The sequence below is a fragment of the Falco punctatus genome (genome assembly GCF_963210335.1).
Source record: "Falco punctatus genome assembly, chromosome: 7".
Taxonomy (NCBI): Eukaryota; Metazoa; Chordata; class Aves; order Falconiformes; family Falconidae; genus Falco; species Falco punctatus.
The window spans coordinates 21001769-21024619 of NC_137587.1; the positions used below are offsets into that span (position 1 = coordinate 21001769).

Genomic DNA, 22851 nt, shown 5'->3' on the forward strand with positions numbered 1-22851 from the left:
TCTCCAGTTCCTCTTGTCTGGGACATCCTTAAGCAGGCCTTGGGGCATCCAAGAGCTGGGGACAGGCTGGGTAAAAGTCCCCTCCTGTGTGAGGGTGAGCTTGCCCAAGATGGGATGACCCATGCATGTACCCTCTGATGAAGTCACCAGGGCAGCAGTGACTTGCAGCAGGTAGAGCTCTCTTTAGCTGGAAGTGATCTCTGAACCTTGCAGCAGAGGCTCCACCAGCAAGAACTAGTGAACCACTTTCAACTCCATTGATTAGAACCACGATAAATGAACATTTGCTTGTGAGGGCTAAGTGAAGTTGTAGTACCTCGACCCTTGAGATTTTGTTAGAGGTTTCCATGTTCCCAAGTTAATGAGCCTTCTTGAGATAAGTGTCAAGAGAAAAGAGGTACCTATGATTATATCTCAGACCTGGCACAGTAGGATTTGAACTGTGTGACACTGGTTAATGCAGAGATATAAATTGCTATTGCATTACCTTCACCATGGTGCATGGTCTGTCAGTTGTTCAAGGCAGCTTTTTTTGAAGTGGTTTGTCACATGCTATAATTTCGCTATTGGTGAGGAAGGTCGGGAAGATCATTTACTTTCCTGCAAAGAGAAACATGATTTCTTTCCTAATCTGCGATTAAAGATCAGTGGCCTTTTGAAAGATACCTTTCTATCTTCCTTTAACAAAATCATTCATTCTGTTGTTCCGCATGACTGACAGATGCCTATCAACTCCTGGCCTTCAGCGCTGCAGTACAAACCTTTACTACCTGTGTTTAAGGACTGATCCTTCCTTTGCAGGAACAGTACCAGGCAGTTATCCTCTGTGAACTGGCATATGGAAATGGATAGCATTCATTCCTGGCAAATCAGGAGGATAGATGCGCAAAAATTGCTCTGTTTTATGATGGATATACTCTATAAAGATTTGATGCTGTGAACAGTTTTCTATTCTTTAACTTAACTGCTGGTTTCTAATGAAGAGTGTGCTGCTATGCTCTTCTCCACCTGGTTGGGATATTGGTTGCTGAAGGGTCAGCTTTCCCAAATTACCCAAATGTACCAAGTGTTTGGCTCTTAAAGTAAAAAAAAAAAAAAAAGAAAAAGAAAGAAAGAAAAAAAAGGCTTCTTGCAGAAGGATACCTTTCTTTCTGCTTCTGGAAGGACCCTCCCTTGGGGATCCTTGACTCTAGTTACATTTGAGGGGGTAAACACCTGGCAATCAAGTTGTTTCATCTTTTTCAGATGCTTTGGAGTAGCCCATGAATGGCATGCTGAAAACCAAACTGTTGACCAATGTATGTTGATATGGCAGGTCTGGAAAAGAGTCTTGTGATAGTTTTTTCAAGGTTTCTGTAGATTACCAGGCCCTGGAAGTAGACTTCAGCACTGAAGGAAAAATTGACTTTACATTATTTGCATTGGTCTTGTAAGCTCCTTTTGGCTGAGCTGTTTAGGGCAGAAGCTGGAAGTGGATGCTCATAACAAGCCGATGATTGTTCTGAGAAAAGTTAATGACAAGAGCTCCCCGAGAAGGTAAGGAGGCGCAGCAGCATGATACTCATCAGCGTGGGTAGGTAGCAACACTGTGCTGGTTGTAGGCATCTGAAATGGCTTTGGTGAATGCAGTGGGCAGAGTCCTGCAATCACAGTGGGGCATGAGGCAGGAGCTGAGCATCTCCTCTCAGCACCCTGCTCCCAGGTAGCAGGCTCCTTCTCACATAACTGGGAACTGGCTCTGTTTGCACTGGATAAGAACCTAGCTTTAAAAAACCAAAAGCAACAAAAAACCCTAAAAATTACTATGGTATTGCTACGGTAACAAACATCTAGAAATGCAGACAGATCTCTGTATCAATTGCAGGCTTAGGCTTTATAGCCTGTGCCCTGGTGGTTGCATATGCAACCACAGATGGAAATGATGCTGTAAAGGGAAGCAGCAGTAGGTTTATGATACTTTGGGATCTTTCAAAATATGAGACCTACTGCTCCCTCTGCTTGAGGCATGCTAGGAACAGTTGCAGGCTGTTGGCGCGTATCTGTCATTGCCTGTTTGCTGCCCACCCAGGCAATGAAAGATGAGGGGCCAAATGCGCTTCACAGCTGAGCAGAAATGGCTGATATGCGCTGGCATATCCTGTGTTTTGAGTTTAAGAACACCTTGACTTCTCATGGGGTTTTTGAGGGGCTCTGACTAGTTGGAGAAGACAAGTTCATTTTGCATGTAGCGTACCATTTGCAGCTTCCAGCAGCACATTCAACGGCAGGCCTGGGGGAAGGCAAAGGGAGGCAGCTTCTTCCCTGGCATGGTGTTTAGTTATGTGTGCAGTGGTTCTGGGTTTTGCTCTGCTTTTTTACTTGTTTTCCATTTTCACTCTGTTACGGGCAGTGTTGATATCAGTGAAGTAGGAGGGGAGAGCTTTGCATCATCAGCAGCATAGATTGGAGTTTCTGGCTGAGATGGAGCTGGTTCTTCCAAAGTACCCCTAAAACATCGGGTGTCTTCATAATTCAGATAGCCATCTTACCCTCCACAAGCATCTCCCAAGAAATATGGCAGGACTGCATAACAGGACGGGAGAAGAAGGGAAAAAAACTTCCACCAGGGCAGTTACGGAGGTGTAGGGGACCCCACTGTAATCATGAAGGCTGATGTTAGAAGAGAAAATGACCTGTCCTGAGAAGGCCTGGTTTTGAAATGGAAACAAGACCTCAAAATGTTGCCCCCTAAAAGAGGTCTTGTTTCCCTGCAGCCCTCCCTGAGGGGTGATCCTGAAAGGACCCCAGCATGTGAAAAGCTGCCTCTTGTAATGCAAGGACTCCTCTGGCTTGCTGCTGCTCTGGCTTCCCTCGGGACCATGTCGCAGGTTGATTCTTCCTGACTGTCATTTCAGGTTTCAAATTTGTTGAAGCTACTGAGTGTGAGATATCACTGGGGACTTGATCTGGATGCTTTTAGCATTCTGCTTGTTTCTGTTCTACTTTGCATGTGACTGTAGGGAAGCAGGGGAAGAACTCCAGGGAGCTCAGTCTCCTGCGTCAGGGCACATGTTGGCATGTAATTATGTGCTGTCATGCCAATTAATGCTTGTAGTGGACATGCATGGTAGAACTAGCTTTGTGCTGGCACTTGTAGTTCAGGATTGCCCTTTGTGCTGAGTGCTCAACTCCACAACGTTAAATACGCATTTTAATATTAGTTTGAGGAGGAAGGGGCAAGGAGGAGAGCTGTATAAAGTAGTATATATATTGACAGACAGTTAAGAGCCCTTTATCAGCTCATGTTGCTTAAACATCTGTTAATTAGGGAGAAAGATTGAAACATGCTGTCCTGGCAACTGGCTGGATCCTGGGCAGTGAACGTTACTCAATGGCTTACTATGAGAACGTTACTATGAGAGCTGCTGTGCATGCTCTGGCTTTACACCCTGCAGCTGCAGAGATCTTCCTGTCTGCTGCCTTTATGCTAATAAAAAATAAGATTTGAACTGTTAAACCCATTTTATTCAGTATGACCTGCTGCTCTGAAGAGTGTTGCTTTTTATTGATGTTGGGTGCGTTGCTGGTCAGACCACCTCCAGCAGTGGCAGGGATAGACTGTCTGAAATAGGGCATGCAGGTGAATACACTGCCTGCGTGCTGTCAGTCCATAGTTTCGTGCCATGTTCAGGCTCATTATATACCTTTTATATTATTCTATATATATGTATATATACACATTATATACCTTTTACATCCAACCACCTACAAAAGGAAAGGTTTATTCCAGACTGTGTAATGCAGAATTACAAGCTAATTCCTCCTTCACATTCACCTTTTGTCATTTAAGGATAGGCCTCCCACATCTTGTTCCTTGTCTATAACAGTTCTTTCAAGTTTTTGGGTGGTTTGTTTCTTCTAAGTTTATTTTGTGATATCTTTGGTGCTATCTGTCCCCCACACTTGCAACCACATCTCTGCTTTTGGTTTTATGAATTTTTTTAAACCTACTTTGAACAAACCTGTCAGCACACTTCCTTTGTTCATGTTTGTTCATCTCCATGTTCCCGTCTGGAGCCAGAAATGTTAAAACTCAGCAAGAGCAAGCCAGAAATGTGAAGAATGTCTCAACATCTTTTTCTATTTGGGAGAAAATAAATTGTGTTACAGACTCCGTGTCTCTAACAAGCTGTATTACATTTAACCTTTACCTCGCCACCATAACCTTTCAGCTAGAAATTTATAAATTATTTGTCTTCTGGGTAATTAAGGCTGCTTAGAAATATATTAGTTAAAGTGGTTTCTAGACATAAGCAATTTTCCAGGGCAAATAAAGCTTTGGAAGAAGGGGAATTGCAGTGTGTTAAGCAGTTTGATTTTTCCAATAGATTGTAACAAAATTGCAAGTGCGAATGACTGGAAGGTAGTGGAAAACTGGGGCCTTGATGACTATTCTCTCTGTGTGTGTTTCTCTCTGTTTATATTTTTGTTGTGGCTGAAATCCTGTCCTGTTGATGTCACTGGGAATTTTGCCACTGGATTTCGCTACTAATTTACAGCACACTCAGACTTTTACATTGTGTTCTTCAGAACACAAGCCTCTGTGCTTCATGCTGCTTTCTGCGGAGAAGAGGAAGCAGAGCTTGTCCTCGTGAGCAACCCTGTGGTTTTCATAGAGCTGTGACAGGACTGAATGTATCTAGGTTTATTCATCATTCATATTTAGGAAGGCTGGTGAAGGCCCAGGCCAGATTCTTTATTATCACAGGACCAGCATCTTTTTGGAGCTGTGTTCTCTCTTTGGTGAAATAAATGTGTGGGGTGGAAAATGCACCTGGCCGGTGCTCCTAGGCAGTAGGAGGTAGCGAGGCTGTTACGTTGCCCTGAGCCATGAATGGAGGTCACTCAGTCCAACTGGTTATACTCACCTGCCATACTTTGGAAGAGGAGAATTTTTTAAAAAAGTATCCAATGGATCTTGAGATGCGAAAATTATCTTCCTTGACAGCATTGGTTATACTTGCACAACACTCCTCTGGGAAGTAAAAGGTTAGGATCACAGCCTCAGCTATCAGAAACAGACACCCACGTTTTTGTTATGACCCATGCATGAACTTTGAGTTTGAAAACTTTCTCACTGTGGAAACTGCTGAGCTGGTGGCTGGGTTGTGAGCCAGCCAGCTGTGGCGGAGGCAGGCTGTCAGGAGTGCAGTCTTTGTGTGACGTGAGGGAAGCGGGACTGGGCTGCAGGGCTCTGGCAGCTTTCTAAAAAAGAAATTTGGGAAAAAACTCACTAGTTTAATATGTGGAGGAAAATGTCAGACATATCTTTTAATAAACAGTTTAGCCAGACCAAAACCCAGCTAATTGCCCGAGGTTTCTGTAGCAGTGTTATTGCTGACCACAAACATTCAAATATTACTTGATTGGAAAATCAAGTTTTGTGTTCTTTATCTTCACCTTCTGAGTTTTGAATTTTTAGGTATCCACCTTTTTTTCTTCTGCAACTATTAGGGCAAGAAATTATCCTTTCAAAAGAAAAGCCGTGAGCTCCCCTAATATAACCCATGAGTTGCATCTTTATAAAAGGATCTCATGAGACTTGCAACAGAACTGTGAGCACTGTGACAGGAGTCAGGTGGTGGCTGTCCTTTGTACTGGATGGGAATTGATAGAGTAATGGATTTTAAAGATCCTTGCTGGTCTTTGCAATAATTGGCTTTATTTTGCTGCAGTTTGCACCTGCAGAATGAGACAAGTGGCTGTGTGAGGGACTGCAGTGCTTTGTGCAAGGGGAGAACTGTGTTCCCATGAGCAGTGGTTTTAGCCACACTTGTCCTGAGTGTAGTTTTGTGATGCCTGCTTCAATGGTTCTGCTCCTCCTTATATGCCCAGCTCTTTCCTGGATGTCAGTGGTTAAAGGGCAGAGCAGAGAGGCTGTTGAGGAGGCATCTATTAATAATGTGATTAAAGTCTAGAATGACAGGCCTGCATAGCATAGCACAGGGGTTTTTCATATTTGACAGGCATATATGAGCCCATTGCATGATTCTTCCTTGGTATGCATCCTTGATTAAATTTGCTATTGGGGAGGTGAATTTAATGACTTTGCAAGTGGAGACCCAAGCAGGAGAAGAGCACGGCTCTGAGGGTCTTGTCAGTTCAAATGGATTGCACAGTCCTAGAATTGGAGCAATGCAGTAACTGAAAAATTGATCAATTAAAATGGAATATCATTTGGCTCCTAAAACAAAACACCAACGACCTGATTTTCTCAAATTTTTCCACTACTAGAAGACAATGCTGCATGCTGCAGGGCTGAATTTGTGGCAGAGAACATATCTGAGTGAACAAAGCCTTGCATGGAAGAACTAATTTTTGTAATAAGTCATGGATGCAAATACACCGTCACTATTGTTGCTGCAGAGAGAGTACCAGTACAGACCCTGGGGGTAGATCTTCTGGCTTCGAACCTCCAAAATACAAGTCTGCGTTGTGAGCTGAAGGTCATTCTTGAACTTCTCAAGGAAGCCAGGTCATGATTCAATGGCAACATGAGGAGTTATGCTAAGTCACTCTGTTAAATGCCAGTTTGTTGGCTGGTTTACAGACAAGTTGCATTTTCATATTGGCCCTGCCTAACTCCCAAACAACAGGGCCTGCCAAGAGCCTTTCTGTGTGATGTTCAAAAGCTAATGTGAGGGAGAATGGTGTGGAGCATCAAGGTAAATTGTCTGACTTGTCAAGGTTGTGTCCTACCCATGTGTTCTTTCCTGGTAAGACAAGCTCTGTGCAGGCTGTGGGGCTGTGGGCCAGCCTGCAGGAGCAGCATGGTACCCCAGCTAGCCCAAAGGCAGGAGTGTGGCTCCCTGAGGCCAGTCTGCCACTTGGCTCGCTCTGCAGGATGTGCCGTGCTTCCCACCTGGGTGGTGCAGCGATCTGTGAGAGGCTGTAACAGGATCTATCTGGTCATTAACATAGGGAAAGAGGAGAGAGGTAGTGTGGAATTGGATAATATTCAGACATGACCCAGTAACAAAAACAAGTTAGGGAAAAATCTTTCCATGCTGGAAGATGGGGAGAAATTCCCATCTCCTGCTGTGGGGCTGGGTTTGTCCCTGGTAGGGGTGTGAAACGTCCCCTTGTCTTTGTGGCTTAGCTCTGCATGTGTACAGTATTTGTGCATTGTGAGTGGTGGCTAGTTGCAAACCCACGCTATTTTGTTCTTATTCTTCTAGTCTCCATTTAAAGCTCTAACTCTTGAGGATGAATGATTAAAAAGGTACTTCAACATCCTTTCTCTAGCCTTAGCAAAAAGCCCTTACAGCATGATCTTGAAGGCAAAGAAAATGAGCTCCAAGTTTAATACAATAAAATATTGTAATGCTTTGGGTGAGCGGTGCCCACTCCTCAGTGCTAGCTGACCTCTGCTCATCTCTTAGGTAACTAGCTCACTGCTGACTACATTAGCAGCTTATGAAGTCTAAAGTTGCTTTCTCCTTATCTGTGAAAATGTCTGTGGTAGCATCCGTCACCCTAGACAGTTGTGATTAACTGGGAGGAAAAGGCTGTATGTAGGTCGCTTGAGTTCAAAGGGAGTAGATTAATACCTCAGCAGGGGAGGCACATAGACATGTTGTGGCTGTGCAGACAGCGCGGGGGGGGGGGGGGGGGAGTGACGTGATTTATGTGGCTAATATGTTTAACGAAGACCTAGACCACCCTCATTTGAACTGTTTTATTGGCTTCATGGGTGCTACCAGGTAATCATGAAGATATCATCTGTCTTGATACAGAACGATATATGTCAGTCTGTCATGATACAGATGCTGTAAATCACGGTTCAGGGAATGCCTGAATGGCCACTGAGTATCTAATACTTCAAAGACAAGTAACAAAGCATTGTTACTTTTTCTTCTTTAATAATTCACAATCACTTGGAAACCCGGGGATGCTCTTTACGTATTTGAATGTCTGTGAAGACTGGGATATTTCTCCAAAAGAAAAAATGCAGCTTCCTATAATGCCTTTTTTACTCTGAAGGACCTCAAAACACATTTTCACGAACTGTGTATGTATAAACTTTAGCAGAGCAATATTCTTATATATAGTAATTAACCTAGATGGCTTTTGCTAAGGAGGTTTGCTATGTGATACTGAACAGATGTCTGCATGCATGTCATGTCCACGTGACCATAATTTCTCTGTACAAAGCCTTCATTCCCAGAGGTACTGTGTCCCCAGCTACCCATTGGGATATCTTCCTGACAATGCTGCTGTTCTGGTGCGGGTGCAATCATAAACTGCCTAGTCCCTTAGGTATTCAAATAGTGTACTGTCATGTCTGTCTTCTCCCTGACAGCACATGTTGTCATGGATATTTACAGATAGAGAGGCGCTTGGAAAACAAGCGCTGTTTCAGGGAAAAACAACCCCACAGACCTCACACTCCTCTCTCATGCTGATACTCTGTAGTTTTGGAGACCATCCCCTCACTATTTTTCAGGGTTTTCTCCACATTGTTTTTCTTCTGGAGAGAAATATAAAAGCATAAAGGTTTCTATCAGCAAAAATGGCAGTGTTCATTCCACAACAGAATTTGCCAAATAGGGAACAAATGGCTTTACTCCAGAGTATGAGATAAGATTGAATGAACCTAGAAGCCAGATGTATGTGTGTCGGGACATGTGGGTGTTTATACAAAAATCAATATATGTGAATGTCACAAATATATTAAAAACAAATTATAGTATGATTTTTCACTTTTGCATAACAGACATCTGTGTGCATTAGATTTCAAACTGAGGGAAGAAATAGGCCTTGGCAACTGCTTCACCTCATCTGGGGTCTGGATTTCTGTGGTTCTGAGCAGCCTCATTTCCTCAGAGCTGTTTGTAAGAGCGTGCCCTTGGGCATCTACCTTTGAAGCCCTTTTGGCTTCCACTGCTTTGCTTTATTCAAAGCTCCTAAAAACAAAAGACTAGAAGGATGCCCCAGGGCATTGTGTCCCCTCACTCCACTTATGGGCAGTATCTTCCTTCCTCTGGGCAGCTGGGCCAGAAACCTCTGTAGGATCCAGCCCTTGCTATCTGCTCAAGGTCGATTCAGGATTACATAGCTGGGTCAAAGATGGACATACTTTACAGAAGTCATCTCCTGCTATATGTGATATCTATATGCTATATGTGTCTTGGCCAGCAGAAGAGTATGATAACCAATAATATCATGCACCTGCCACGTGTGAGGTTGATTATCAATTCCAGCTTCTCAGGTTATCATTCTAAAATGAATATACATCAGGACTGTATTCAGTGGGGAATCCAAGTTGGCATGATTTATGCGAGGATTGCTAGTCTACATGGGGGTGGAGATGGGTTGGTTATTGCTGAAGCCAGTCACTGGGTGTGCAAGTGACTTGTTTGCGTGCGGTGTGATGTGTGGCAGCGAGTAACCCACACTCTTTAGGGCTGCTGTCTGCAAAATGAATGAGACCGATATGTGCAGTACTGCTGGCGCTCATGCACTATGTGTTGCTTTTGTCAGTCCTCTATTGTCAACTCATGCTGCTTTGCATACCTCTGGGACCTGGGCAGAGTGATACAGATGTGCTTCCTGGAAGCATCTCTTCCCTCCTGTAGACAAGGACGTGCAAGATCAGGGTGAAATATCACAAGAAGGATGCTTCTCCACAGAGTCACTAAAGAAATGGCTAAGTGGGATTATTAGGCAGAGGCCACATGGCTGCCTCAGAAGCAAGATTCTCAGACATGAAAGCAAGGAGCTGGAACTGTAATAGGACAGACACCACCTATGCTGAGAAGTTGGATGCAGGTAGTGGTGTGTGAAGCTACCACAGAACCACTGCTCATGGTAGAGGTAGTAACTTCATTGCTTTTGGGTTCTGTTTTTTTTTTGCTGCTCCCCCTGTAAACTTCCCTTGTACTCTTTTACTCTCATGTTGCATACTTTCTTCCCTGAAACTGGCCAAAAGACCAGCTTGTCAAACAGTCGTAAGTCCGCTTGAAAGTTAGCGGCCAAGCCTTGTCTACCAACACAGTGTTGTGACCTGTAAGTCAGGAACATCCTGTTTACAAACTGTTCACACTAACAACCCATGTCTGCTTGTGACAGACATCATAGGAGAACATGATGTTCACATCATCCAGTCTATAGGCAATAACATGGAAGACATTGTGCTATCTTCTGTGGCTCTTGGAGGAGGCTCTGAAAGTTGCATCCAAAAATTGGTGAGCGCAGGGAGAACTCTGCTGTAGAAACCAAACGCAGAAAAATAATTGCTTGTCCTTTCTTGCCTTATATAGGATTTCCACCTTTTCAGGCCAGATGCTTGAGGACACTTTCCTTGTCAACAGCTCAATGTCTGACAAACTATGAGGGAAGAAGAGAAGAATGAAATAGAAAATGTTTGGTGGAATCCCATGACTTCCTAGCCATGAGGCATGGACAGAGAGAAAGGCTTTCTCAGGGCTAAAAGAGAAGAGAGCAGAGATGCAGTTTTGCAGAGCTGGCAGAGAATTGCCTCTGCATGCACAGAAGGCAGTAAGTGCCAGAAGACAGTGCAAAAGAATAGGGAAGTAGAGAGGCACTCTGGGCAAGTAGCAGTGCTGGAAAGCAAGCCCCAGCAGATTTTCTTTGCTTCTCACTCCCACCATCCTTGGCAACTACCGCTCTGTCACAAGGCCTGGAGAAACCCTGTGAGCTGGCAACCATGGCCTCTTCCCAGAAGACATTGGAAACGTCCTCTGCTTGGGTCCCACCACTGGTCTTTCTAGCCCAATTTGAACTGGCAGCAGGCCTCAAGATTGTCCAGCGTTGATGGCAGTAGGAAATCTCTTGTGACTAATTAGCTGCTGTGGCAGCTGATCAATTCAAGTAGCTTTGCTGCTTTCATTGTGTTACTGCAGTTTGTGCAAGCTACAAACAAAACATTTAAATCGGTCTCTGAGCTCCTCTGTCAGCACTTGCACTTTTTGAGGAACAGAGATGGTTCTATTTAACTGTGGTAATTTTTATTAATGTTTCATAACAGAAGTTCCATATGTGCATGGTTCCTAAACCACATTTAAAATGCTTTACACAGTTAAAGTATTAATAAAATAGGCCCTGTGCTGTCAGGCATAGCCTTTTCTTTTAAAGTATTTTGAGCAGTTTTTCAAAGAAGTGTATGGATTATTTCATGAGATACATAACAAGAGCCTAAACCCAACTGGAAATGCAACATACCCTCTAAAGTAAGTGCTTATGGTAACAGGCGTTCAAGAGATGCTATCTTGCAGGTTCAGCCCATCAAGAGTAGCTTGCTCCCTGGGAATTTCTTGGGAGCTGCTGCAGCTTTCAGTCCTGCCCTGTCTGTGCTCTGTGCCATTCGTAGCCCATGCATCTGCCAACATATGGGTTACAGAGCTGAGCAGCACCTCTCTCTGTAGCATCCCCAAGCACTGCTGTGCTCCCCAGCATCTGATTGCTGCTGGTGGTGCTGCGCTATACTGTCCTCTTTGGGACTTATCTTCAGGTCGCTGGGACAGCATATGCACCACGTGGAGTGAGCCCAGGGAGAAAAATTTCATACGTGGGCCCCAGCAGCTCTGCCATGGTTTACAGAGGTGACTTGGCCCTGACCTTTGCTCTGAGGAAAGAGGATTTGTTCAGCCAGCAAGGCTGTATCTCAATCCAATGGGTTGAAGCTGGCATTAAGCCAGTTCAGAGGGAAACTTCTGCTGAGAGGACTGGGGGTCATGGCAGTGGCAGTATGTGAGGCTGCGGTAGTGGGACAAATCAAAGGGGAGCCTTGAGAGGGCGGGGGGAGGTTTGGTGAGGTTGTTACTCCCTGGCTTGCTTTGGGTCCTTCTTTATTTATTAGGCCTTCCTGGGCAGGTAGTTCTTCCAGGGAAAGATGCTTACTGGGGATGGCTTGTAATTGATGGTTTTCGGTACTGGGATTTGACAGAGCTGACACAATCATGAGAATGAGCTTAATGTCTAAGAAAAGCCTGGCAGCCCCCTGCTCCTTTTCTTGTGCTAGCACTAAACACTTGTAAGAAAGAGTGTCCTTGCCCATGGCGGAGGGATTGAAACTAGATCTTTAAGGCCTCTTCCAACCCAAACCATTTTATGCTTCTATGATATGCAAGAGCTGCAAAGTATAAATCCTGTCATATAAAACTGCTGTTGGACTAATTTCACTGTAACTGTAAAATGACTAATTGCACTTACCTTTCAGAGTTTTGCATACCTTACTCTAAGTAATGCTTTTTCATGACCTCTGGGGTATGGTTATCCTTTCTGAATTTGGCTGAACCTGCTGTTATAAAAACTGTATCTTGGGACCCTGAAGTCCCTAGGTGCACTGGTTTCAGTGGCTGTTTGCACAATGTTGGAGCTGGTGTGCCTGTGTCTGGTGGGAGACAGTGACAACACATGGGAGTGAGTGGCACTGTCTGTGTTACAGTCTTGCTATTTCACAAGTGATCAGGCCTTGAGGAATATCACTGTGCTAGTTGAAAAATGAGGTTCTTAAGTTTTTCTAGATGTGCATGGCATTAATTCCTTTCCCTTAATCCCTTGTTTACAAAGTTTATTTCACTACTTAAGTGGTTTCTGGTCTCTTAAACCATGTCAAAACACAAATAAGATTGTGCTTTCAGCAGCAGAAGAGCATCTCAGTCCATTCTGTCACTGAAAGGTAAGAGGATATGTGAAAATGAGGTTGTAAAATGAGATTAGATTTACAGTACTTCCTGAGATTTGAATTGTGTTGGAGGTCTCAGCAATGTTTGGGACAAACCTGAATTTGCGCAAACTAGTTTGCTAATCCCTAGTCTAGACACTCACATTTCCAGTGCCTATTCATCTTTATTTCTGCTTTCATGTTGCAAATATCCAGAGCATCAGTCAAAAGGAACATGCCAGGAACTTTTCTGCTCCCGTAACTCTCACTCCTAGTTCCAGCCTCAAACGTGGGGATACAGAGTGTGTAACTACGTAAAGAACTTAGGGGTATGAACTGTGCTGCTGATGTGGTAGAAGACTTGACTCTGCAGTCAGCTGTACATACTGTGCCTTTAATATAACCCAAAGCTCACATTTGTGTATATTGACTTCTTCCTGAATTGAGAGGTGTTAACGTGAAAGGAGAGGACAGAGGGGGCAGGCATCAGTCCACCCTCCTCAGAGAGTTTGGCAGGGAACTGGCTGCTTATTTCTTAGAGAACCTGTGCTGCTCCTATAAAGTATGCTTTGAATTAACAGTGATAAATGTTCTGTAGTCAAACACCTGTATTCTAGGAAAATAATCTGATAAAGCAAGTCAATCCTTAAAGGTAAGATTTATATTTGCTTTGCCAGGCTTGCTCACAGCTGTCTGGGCTCCACTCAGGATAGAGCTTGCTCTCCTCTCTTGATCTGACTTTGCTGTTGTGTGGTTTGTAAGTAGCTGTAATATCTAGGGCTTTTCTAAGGAACTGCTACCTTGCTGTTTCTGGTATGTTTTGTGTTAGCACAGACCTGGTGAACTGTAGAGGTCTGTGGTGCCCATATTAAATTGCATTGATTGTTTTCAGACGTTGAGATAATTTTGAACTCTAATCCTGTTCTGCAACCTGTTTAACATTTTTGCTGGAATTCCTATGGATTTGACAAACCTACTGTGTCTCAGTATTCAAGGTACTTATGGAAATACTGAATAGCACTAGATCCAGAACAAACCCCTGAGACCTGCTCTCACCACAGCCCCTCTGCTCTGGCAGTAGCTTTCCAAACAGTTTCACCCATTCTGCAGTAGTTTCATCTAGACTATTATTTCTCTAGCTTGCTAATGACAAAGCCTTACCAGGCCCTATCAAAAACCTTACCAAAGTCATGTATCTATCTCCTGCTTCTCCACACCCTTAAGGCTGATAACTCCATCGCAGGAGAAAATTAGATTGGTCTGACATGATGTGGTCTTGTTGGCTCCTGTTTACTACCTTGTTTCCGTGGTGCTCACAGATCAGATGTTCGATTACTTGTTCATTAGCTGTCTTTCTCAAGCTGAAGCTAGGCCCTCTGAGCTATCAACCCTGAATCCTCCCTTTTCCCTGTTTGAAGAGAGCACAGAGAGACACTGGCTGAGATAAAAATGAGAAATGTTCGTAACTGACAATTAATCCCCAGTGCTCTTTTACGACTGTTAAAATTTGATGTAGAAGTAATTTGAGAACCATAGCATCTAAAGGAATTAACCTAATATTTCAAGTTTAAATGCGCCGTGGCCCAGAGGTAACTAATGGGCCCTTCCTGTCCCTGCCCGCTCCTCATGGCCCCCCGACCCTGCCCCACCTGTGCCACAGCAGGGCCGGCCTGCAGCTCCCCACAGCCCTGCCCTGCCTGGCCACGGGCCGCGCCAAGGTGGGCCCGTACCCCATCCCGTCCCCAGAGAGATGCCCGATGCCCAGGGCTGGGGCTGCCCCACTCCTGGCTGGGGTGTGTGGTGGTCTCTGGCTGCCAGGCCCTGCCCTGAGCCCTGCCATGGCGAGCCCCTGGCCCTCGCGGTGCCCTGACAAAATGGCTCCTCTTCAGGAGGAGCTTGTTGCTTGTTGCTGCTTCCAGCATTGTGCAAGAGGTTCCTGGCAATGCAAACCAAAACCAGCTGTTGCTTTTCCAGGGATTGGGGAGACAGAGATAAGTAGCAAAGTGCAAAATATTTAAAGGAGTGTGATAAGCAGGGCTTTTGCTACAAATCAGTGTTGTTTTCTAGGGCAAGAGGAAAAAGAGAAATGGAAGCCAAGTTTGATAAAACTCCTAGTATGAATTAAAGGAGGAAAGCTTTTCGATTTTGAGAAGCACGAAAGTAATTACTTTCCTCATCATACTGAAAATACAATTTCAAGGGTGAGTCTAGGCAGCAGGCTGTGAAACCAGCCGTGCGGATAACGGAGCTGTTGCCCTCACTCAGAGACGTGCCGCCAGTGCTGTGGCGGTGGGCGCGGGAGGGGTGCGGGGGACCACGGCATCCCTCATGGAGGGCGGCAGGGCAGGGCGCTCGCTGCCTGGAGGGGTGCAATGGAGGCAGAACGATCTTCCGAAGTGTGCCTGTGTGGGTCCTGCGCTAGGGTAAATCCATACGTAGCAGCTTGGTTGTGCAGTGGTGGAGTAAGTTTCTTTGTGTTGAAAATAGTAGTGCCTTTTTTTTTTTCCTCTCTCCTGTGAGAAGACGTATGCCTTGTTCTTGTATGGTAAAAAAGGGAAATCTGGGCATCAGGCTCACCTTGGTTGTATTATGGGCCCAAATTTTATGGACCACCTTCATTTTTTTTTCTCACTTCATTCATCTTCTCTCCAAATGGAACGATCCTAACCTTTAATTTCTCTTCATCCTCCAGTAGCTTCTTTCCAGAGACTGGTTTGACAAAACTTGTGCTCTGGCCATGGCTGCTGAGCTGTCACTAATTCCATATGATAGTGTTCACAAGGGTTTCAGTTTTCTCTGTGTGTACTTGATTTGCTGTATTTCCCATCTCAGTGGACCGAGTTCAGGCTTTCATTGAGCTGTCCATGGAGACACTCAGATCTGTAACCCAAGTGGTCACAGTTCATTTGAAATTCATCAGTGTGTGTGAGTAGTTGAATTAGTTTCTTGCAATGCTCATTATCTTGCACTTGTCTACACTGAATTTCATTTGCCATCATCTCATCCAACTGTCTGGTTCTCCTAGAGCTGTCTGCACTGCAGGGTAGCCCTTCTTGGAGAAAGGTGCAGAGATCTTTGTTCTTCCAAGTGCTCTCCTGCTTAAGGAATTTGCCATGATGCTGGGTCTCTTGAGTTGTTTCCCAGCCCACTAAGATGGCTCAACCAAAATGCTGTGTGATACTGGGGACCACTCCCTGGTCTCTCGCCCTTTAAAACTCCTAAAAGGGGCCTTATAGCAGAGGGAGAAACATGGTCAAGCCTAGTATTGGAGGGTATCCAAACTGTTTTATACAGAAGGATCTCGAGGTCTGGGGATTATCCAGCACTTTGGATGAGATGTGGATGTGCCAGAATCTACCTTTTCCAGCAGTTTTGGGGAGCTCCAGCACTCCTTCATACAAGGTTGGGAGCATTTTACGGCTTCTTTGTAATTTGGTATATCATATGGCTACTATATAGACAATTTGTTAAACTACTTCTATTTTATAAACAATCCTGGTTGATTTATAAGCTGATATTTTACAGTTTCTAGGTTGTTTCCAACCAAAATCTTATATCGAAGAGTTCAACATAGGCTAGAACTGTGCCTGTCCTCTCTCCTGGTGCCTCTAAGGAGTTGTCTTCAGGTGCTGGCATTGCACTGACTCTGTGGCCTAGGAAAGCTAGAGGAAAACTAGGAGAGGGATGGCCCGGGTGTTCTAGCTCTTGCATGGGACTGCAGACAGTCGCATGCGGCTTCCAACTTTATCATGGACTTCCATGACATTGGGCAAAGCTGGGCAAGGCACAGAAGGGAACCTGTTAGATCAGCTGTCTCTGTGTTTGTATGTGATAGTGATTACCAAAAGGCTGAAACTGTTTTTCCTCAAAATACTGTGTTTCAGCCACATTGGCTGGAGGGTGCTCTCAAACCTGCGTTGCCTGGAAGGGTTTCCAGATGCCTGCAGTCTTGAATGTTCTGTGTAACAAGTGCTAAAAAGCACAGGCAGAGCCAAAGTTCATCAGGAACAGCAGCTTTCATCTCGAGCTTAGTCAGGATAGCGAGGCCTGCAATTTTCCTCGGAGAGGCAGTTAAACACAGTATCTGTAAGGGTTTCCTGCTTTCCTTTCCAAGCTCTTGACTGTCCTGCCTTCCCCCACACCCGAGCCACTTCTAGATGTGTGGCAAACAACCTGCCTTAGTGTACATGTGTCTGAACTTACTATCTGCGTCTAAACATGAGTCAGCTGCCCTCCCTGATGCTCTGATGCTTGTCTCTGCTCTAGATGACAAGGGCTCCCCCAGGAGAGAACAGCCGGAGGGGTTTTGACGAAAAGGCTTACTTGTCCTCAAAGCTGCTGAAGGCCGGAGAAGACCCCTACCGCCAGCATGCTTTTAATCAGCTAGAGAGCGACAAACTCGGCAGCGATCGGCCCATTCGGGACACCAGGCACTACAGGTACTGTGCAGCCCTTGCTCCAAGCCGTGGCTGCTGCTTGGTGTGGGGAGTCCACTGCCCTTGTGTGTTTTCTGCAATGTTGGCAAAGGATGGTTTGGGTTTTTCTTTGCCAGAATCAGTCTGTTACTTCACTGTATTTCACGGTTAATCTGGAAGGCTCTCAAATGTGCGGAGACCCTTGACTAATTCAGCTCCAGCTTGTTATTTTTCTAGCATCTCTTCTTGTGGGTCCAACCATCATCTTGTTTCAGCACAGCCCCTCCACTGCAGCTCAAATTGCTCATCTAACAGTTGTTTTTTGCACAGCTCCTCTCACACTGATGGCTTCTCTCAGTGACCCTTTGTCCTGGCTGTGAAGTATGTCATTGTTGCAGCCTTGCTTTACTCTAGTGTTCCTCACCTGCTGTGCTCTGGCTGTCTGAAGCTGGTTTGGTGCCTTCTTTCCAGCCTGAGCGTTATGGTTTGGATTAAGGCTGTTGGGGTGGGGATGAAGCTAGTGTGCAAATACAGTGAGTATTTCATGGCTTGGAAAGTGCTCATCATTCTGTCCTTGTTTCACTGGGGATGAATTTATTCTACTGACTAAACTCATCCTTGAATTGCTAATAGTGCTCAGGTAACTATTCTGTAGTTTCTGGAATACGAAAATATAATGTTGTACCTTGAAAACTGTAGGTTTCATAGTGATAGGATAGTGTAAAAACAGCCTACTTAATGGATAAAAAAACAGAAGCGAACTAGCCATTTCTGAAATGCTTGTCTGTCTGGGCTGGAACCTAGACCCTGCCTGGGGTTGCAAAGCAACATTTCACAGTTGCTGGGAATGGGAAACCGGGCATCTAACTCGATGGGATGTCAGAAGACATGGAGCTTTGTGAGCCTGCCAGCACTGACAGCCATCAGGGTGCTTTCTAAAGGCAAGCAGTTGGGACCTTGGTTGTGAGATCAGTCTTATGCTCCTGTTCCCCAGCATAGTACTCAGGATTGGCTTGCTAGTGACTTGGAGGCAGTAGCGCCATGTCCTGCGTTACTGGCAAGTCTCCCTGCCATGCAGAACTGCTGTTTTCTGTTGATCTGCCGTCATGTTCTGGCTAAAACCAGCTCACTCCAACAGTGAATTGTTTATTTTGATCTGTGGTAGCATGCAGAGCGTGCTCTTTGTGAAAAGACTCATGCACACGCTTCAGTCTGAAGAACAACATATATGTGATTCCTTGGAAATGTGTGGCCACTTCAGCCCCAGCATTGCAAGGATTCCCTTCAGGAATGGAGAGTCCAAAGTAGTGTATAATCAGAGCAGATAAACATACTTCCATGTTCCTGCTATTTGCAGTGGTGGCAGTTTGGCAGTGAGGGAGCTGTGTTTGAGTACCTTGTCACTAACAATATCGGAATGGTTGCTGGGATGGCAACTTAGAATGAGGACTTATTTCAGCTGATACAAGTTAGATTGTGGTTTGAGGAAAGCATATCTTGTGTCACAAATGGACCTGGCTCCCCATTTAAGGAGCGGGTGTCAATAGGTCACTAACATGTCACTTTTTTCTTCAGACACCCAAGCAGAGCTTGGACATACTTGACTCCACATCCCACAAGCTCCTTCTGACCTAGCATGTTGCTGTGTTTTTTATCCAAAGCAAAGAGAGGGTCAACTGTCAAGCACAAACTTTGTCCTTGTCCTCTGCGATGCTGTAGTAATGCTGAGATCTTGGGAAGACTTCCCCAAATAACACATACACTAACCTCTTCTGTCTTTCTACTTCCTGATGCCGTAATACATTTTATATGCATTACATCATGGAGTTATTTTGAAACAATAATAAATGTGGTATGTCTCCTGTCTGGTCTCAGGTTTTCCACTTTAGTCTTTATCAAGGTTTCTTTATATGTTTGAAAATTGCTATAAGAAGCTGCTGTCCTCTTAATAAAATATTGCAATGGAGAAGTCATAAATTAGTAGGATTGGATGTGATGATAAAACCAGTAACAATTTAGTAATAGGCACAAAAAATTAGTAAGTAAATGTGGAAGTACATGTAGCGGCTGTAAGAACTGAATTGTATTTCTTCCCAGAATGGATTCAGTCTGTGTATGGCCTTGAGTTGTTAAACACACTAGGCCACCGTTTCAGGTGTGGACTGTTCATTGGGCAGGGAATTAGTGCAGACTGACAGCTGTTTGACACTGGCTGGAAGTTAGGAGCAAGTCAGCCCCAACCTGCCATTCTTAGTATCTGCTAGAATTGGATCCAGGATTCACATCTGTGAGTTGTTCTCCTCCAAGAATCCTTGTTCTCCACAGGGTATGAGCAGCCCTTGTGCAAGCTGATCCTTGGTTCTGAGTATGAGAATGCATGTATGTACCTAACATTACAAAGTCAGATGAGAAGATGGGAGGAATCGCTTTTCATTGCCAGCTGAGGTGTTAGTGTTGAACCTCAGCAACTCTCTGATGCAGATCACAGCACTAGTTAGTGTTTTCCTGTCAGTAAAGCCCAATGCCCAAAGAATTTGAAATGCTTTATACAGTGATGCCTGGGTGTACCAGCTCCATGCACCCTTAGCATGTGCATGTCCTGTGCATGAATAAACAAGATTTTATGTGAATCACAGGCAAATCTGGGGAGTAGAGTCCATGATGCTGAAACTTTGTTCCCCATAAAACCCACATGCCCTCCTCAGCATGCAGCAGCATGAGTTTAGGTATCATGGCCTCAAAACTTTGTCTTTCAACATGCACAGTTCTTTTTAAGCCGTGCCAGCCTTGGGGCAGGGGCTGCTGAGGCTTTCCTTGCTGCAGCTCTACTGTGCTGTCTCTGATTTTAGCATGTTACTCTCTCCTCCTTTAGAAATTCTAAGTACATTGTTGCAGTGGCTGCTGCTGAGTGATGTTTGGCTTACAGTTCTGCTCTCCCACGTTGCAGGTGCGCTTCTGTACGCTATGACACAGACTTGCCAGCTACCAGCCTCATCATCACCTTCCACAATGAGGCGCGCTCTACCCTGCTCCGCACGGTGAAGAGGTGAGTTCAGCAAGGGGTGCTGGGCCCAAATGGTCATGCCTGGAAGGGCACTAGTGGAGGGTTAGGCATTTCCCAGCAGTTAGACAAGCAGGGTGGCTGCGGTTCCCTAAGTACTTGTAATCTGCCCTCAAGGTGACCCATTAGGACAAGTCAGGGGCTTGGATTGGCAGTGTCTTCAAAGACAGAGCATGTCTGCGGTTGCCCCTGTGGGAGATATCATCAGTAGCGGGAAAGTGGGCCTGCATCTGCAGGTGGGAACAGTCTGTATGAGCTTAGTATAGAAGAGTGAGGGGAGGTCAAAGGGGACACTGTGTATTGCTAGATGCAACTGAGGGATGGGGCTTGAGAAGGGTCTGTGTTCCATAAATGGGAATAAGCAGCCAGCTCCCTGCTTGTGCATGTTACAGGAGCTGGGGCTGGCTCAGTGAGGGCAGAGGACATGGCTCACAAGCCTTTCAAGCAGAAGGTGATGAACTCAGTCTTACAGAGACTTACAGAATGCTCAGAGTCACTTGCTGGTAAACAGTTGCTGAACATGATGGCTCACCAGATCCTCCCCAGGTCTTTGCACACAGACCCTGCTGAACCTGCAGGAAACTTGCTGTCTTGTAGCAGTGTCTCCTCATATCTGTGCATTAGCAGTGGACAAATCTAACCAAGTAAATAGGTGGCATAGGGCCTGTCAGCACCCCCAGGTAGGTAGAAGTATGGAGTTATCTGTACCACAAAGCAATGTTCCAGCCGCTCCTTCACTCTGCCTTCCATCACCCCCGCAGAACCCAGGAAGGCTCTTTTCCTTTTAACTTTTACACAAAAAATGCCCTTTTCCCTCTCTGACTTATCAAGTCTTTTCTCAAAGGGTCTCTGAAGCCTGCAAAGCAGGTCCAGGAACAGCTTGTGGAGGCTGAAGGAAGAGTGAATCGTTGGGGTAGAAGGTTGAGCTGATAATATCACTAACAAGAATGTATTATTCATCATTTCCACTTCTTCCCCTGATAGATCCTGTGGGCTTAGAGAAATGTGCTTTGTGAATAAATAACAGGCTTTTTCAAGTTGGCCTCATGGCTAGGAGGCTGGGTTTCTGTCTGCCAGGTTTGCTGCTACTCTGTTTCCAGAGACCTGAGTATATTGCATTAACACATTTTGCTTTTTTACCTGTATAATTTCCTTTTCATTTGAACCATAAAATGAGTTCTGCAGAGCCACTGTTCAGAAAATGAGCAGATTTGTTTGGAACCATGGGGCTGCTAGGGTAACAGGAGGAGATCTCTGCCGATTACATCATAGGTCAGACAAATGGTTAGATGCTCAGAAACCATGGTGGTAGGATACTTAAGAAGATCTCAAGGCAGCTAATCAAATAGCCGGGTGCCACAATACTTGAAGAGAAGATGATATTCAGAGCAGCAGTTAATGCATAGAGAGAGAAACTGATACCCAGATCCTGTGGAGGTGGTGTGTACTGATGAGCAGATGAATTTGCCAATGCACTAACAGGCCAGGTTTGCTCAAAGCAAGGTCAGCTAGACTATGTTTCTCAGGGCTATTCCTGGTCAGTTTTTAGTGCCTCTAAGGACGGAGACTCTGCAACCTCCCTGAGCATTCTCTTCTCAAGGCTAGACAACCCCAGCTCTTTCAACCTCACTTTACACATCTGGTGCTCCAATCCCTTATCTTAATGGTTATTCACTCGACCTGCTTCAGCATGTCTTGGGAAGCCCAGAACTGTACACGGCACTCAAGATGTGCTATTACCAGTATCCTAGATGTGGTGTCCTGGAGCCCAGAGCCCCCACAAAGACCATGAAAAATGGATGACCTATCTGTTCAGGTTGGTCCCTGCAATCCTGCTGCCATGGGAGGAGTGCTGTTGTGAGGAACTGGCTGCACTTTGCTATGAATAGTGGGATGAATTGTTTCTTCCCAGACCTCTGACTACAGCTGGAGTCTTCATTGCCAGATGATTTACAGCCAGTGCACGTGATTGATTTATTCCTTGCTTACATCAAATGTCAGAATGTGTCCATGATTTATCCCTTTCTGACAAGGTATCCTGAAGGCTGAATTCTTCTTGGTCTCTACAGTATTTACAGTGTCACACAATCAAGCATTGGCCAGTAGCCTTGTCTTTGAGGCACAGGAGGTCTGACAACCATACACAGAGGTGAAGGCTCAGGTCATGGCTGCACTGTTAGAAAAGGCATAGAGCTAAGGGCCACTTGCAGGTTGGCACTGGTGTTATAGAGGGAGATGAAGATTTCACAGTGCTTTTCAAGACCTCTTCTGCAACCTGCAAGTCCTGTCTTTCAGCAAAATGCATCTGAACGTACCAGGCTGAGTTACTGCTGTGACTATAATTGTTGCTCTGTTCGTATAGTCAGTGCACTAAATACTATGTAATTACTTCACGGCACCTTGGGGTAAGTCAAGTGTTAAAGGGACAGGACTGTTCTTTTCTGTTTGGTTTATGACCTGGCGATGCATCTGCAGAGGACCACAGTGATACTGAGCAACAGGAGGCATAAAATTGCACTACCTGCTGACCAGTCAGCCTTGCAGCCTGTCATTATTTCTATATTCATAAGAACTTTCTTAAGCCAGGTAGACATGATTATTTAGCTAATTAGAATTAACCATTTGAAATGTTCCTGGTGAAAGTTAAATATGATTCCACTATTATTATGGGCTTTTTCCCAAGTTATGTTATCATCTTTTCACTATGG

At 45.0% G+C, this 22851-nt stretch overlaps 1 protein-coding gene across 1 annotated transcript in view; it reads left to right on the forward strand.

Annotated features, from left to right (window-relative positions):
• The window catches only part of GALNT16 (polypeptide N-acetylgalactosaminyltransferase 16), a 77248-nt gene that overhangs the window by 20475 nt on the left and 33922 nt on the right, over positions 1–22851 (forward strand). The window contains exons 2-3 of the mRNA XM_080396512.1: positions 16934–17106; positions 20030–20128. Coding sequence (XP_080252638.1) covers positions 16934–17106; positions 20030–20128 — 272 coding nt within the window. The remainder of the gene's footprint in view (positions 1–16933; positions 17107–20029; positions 20129–22851) is intronic.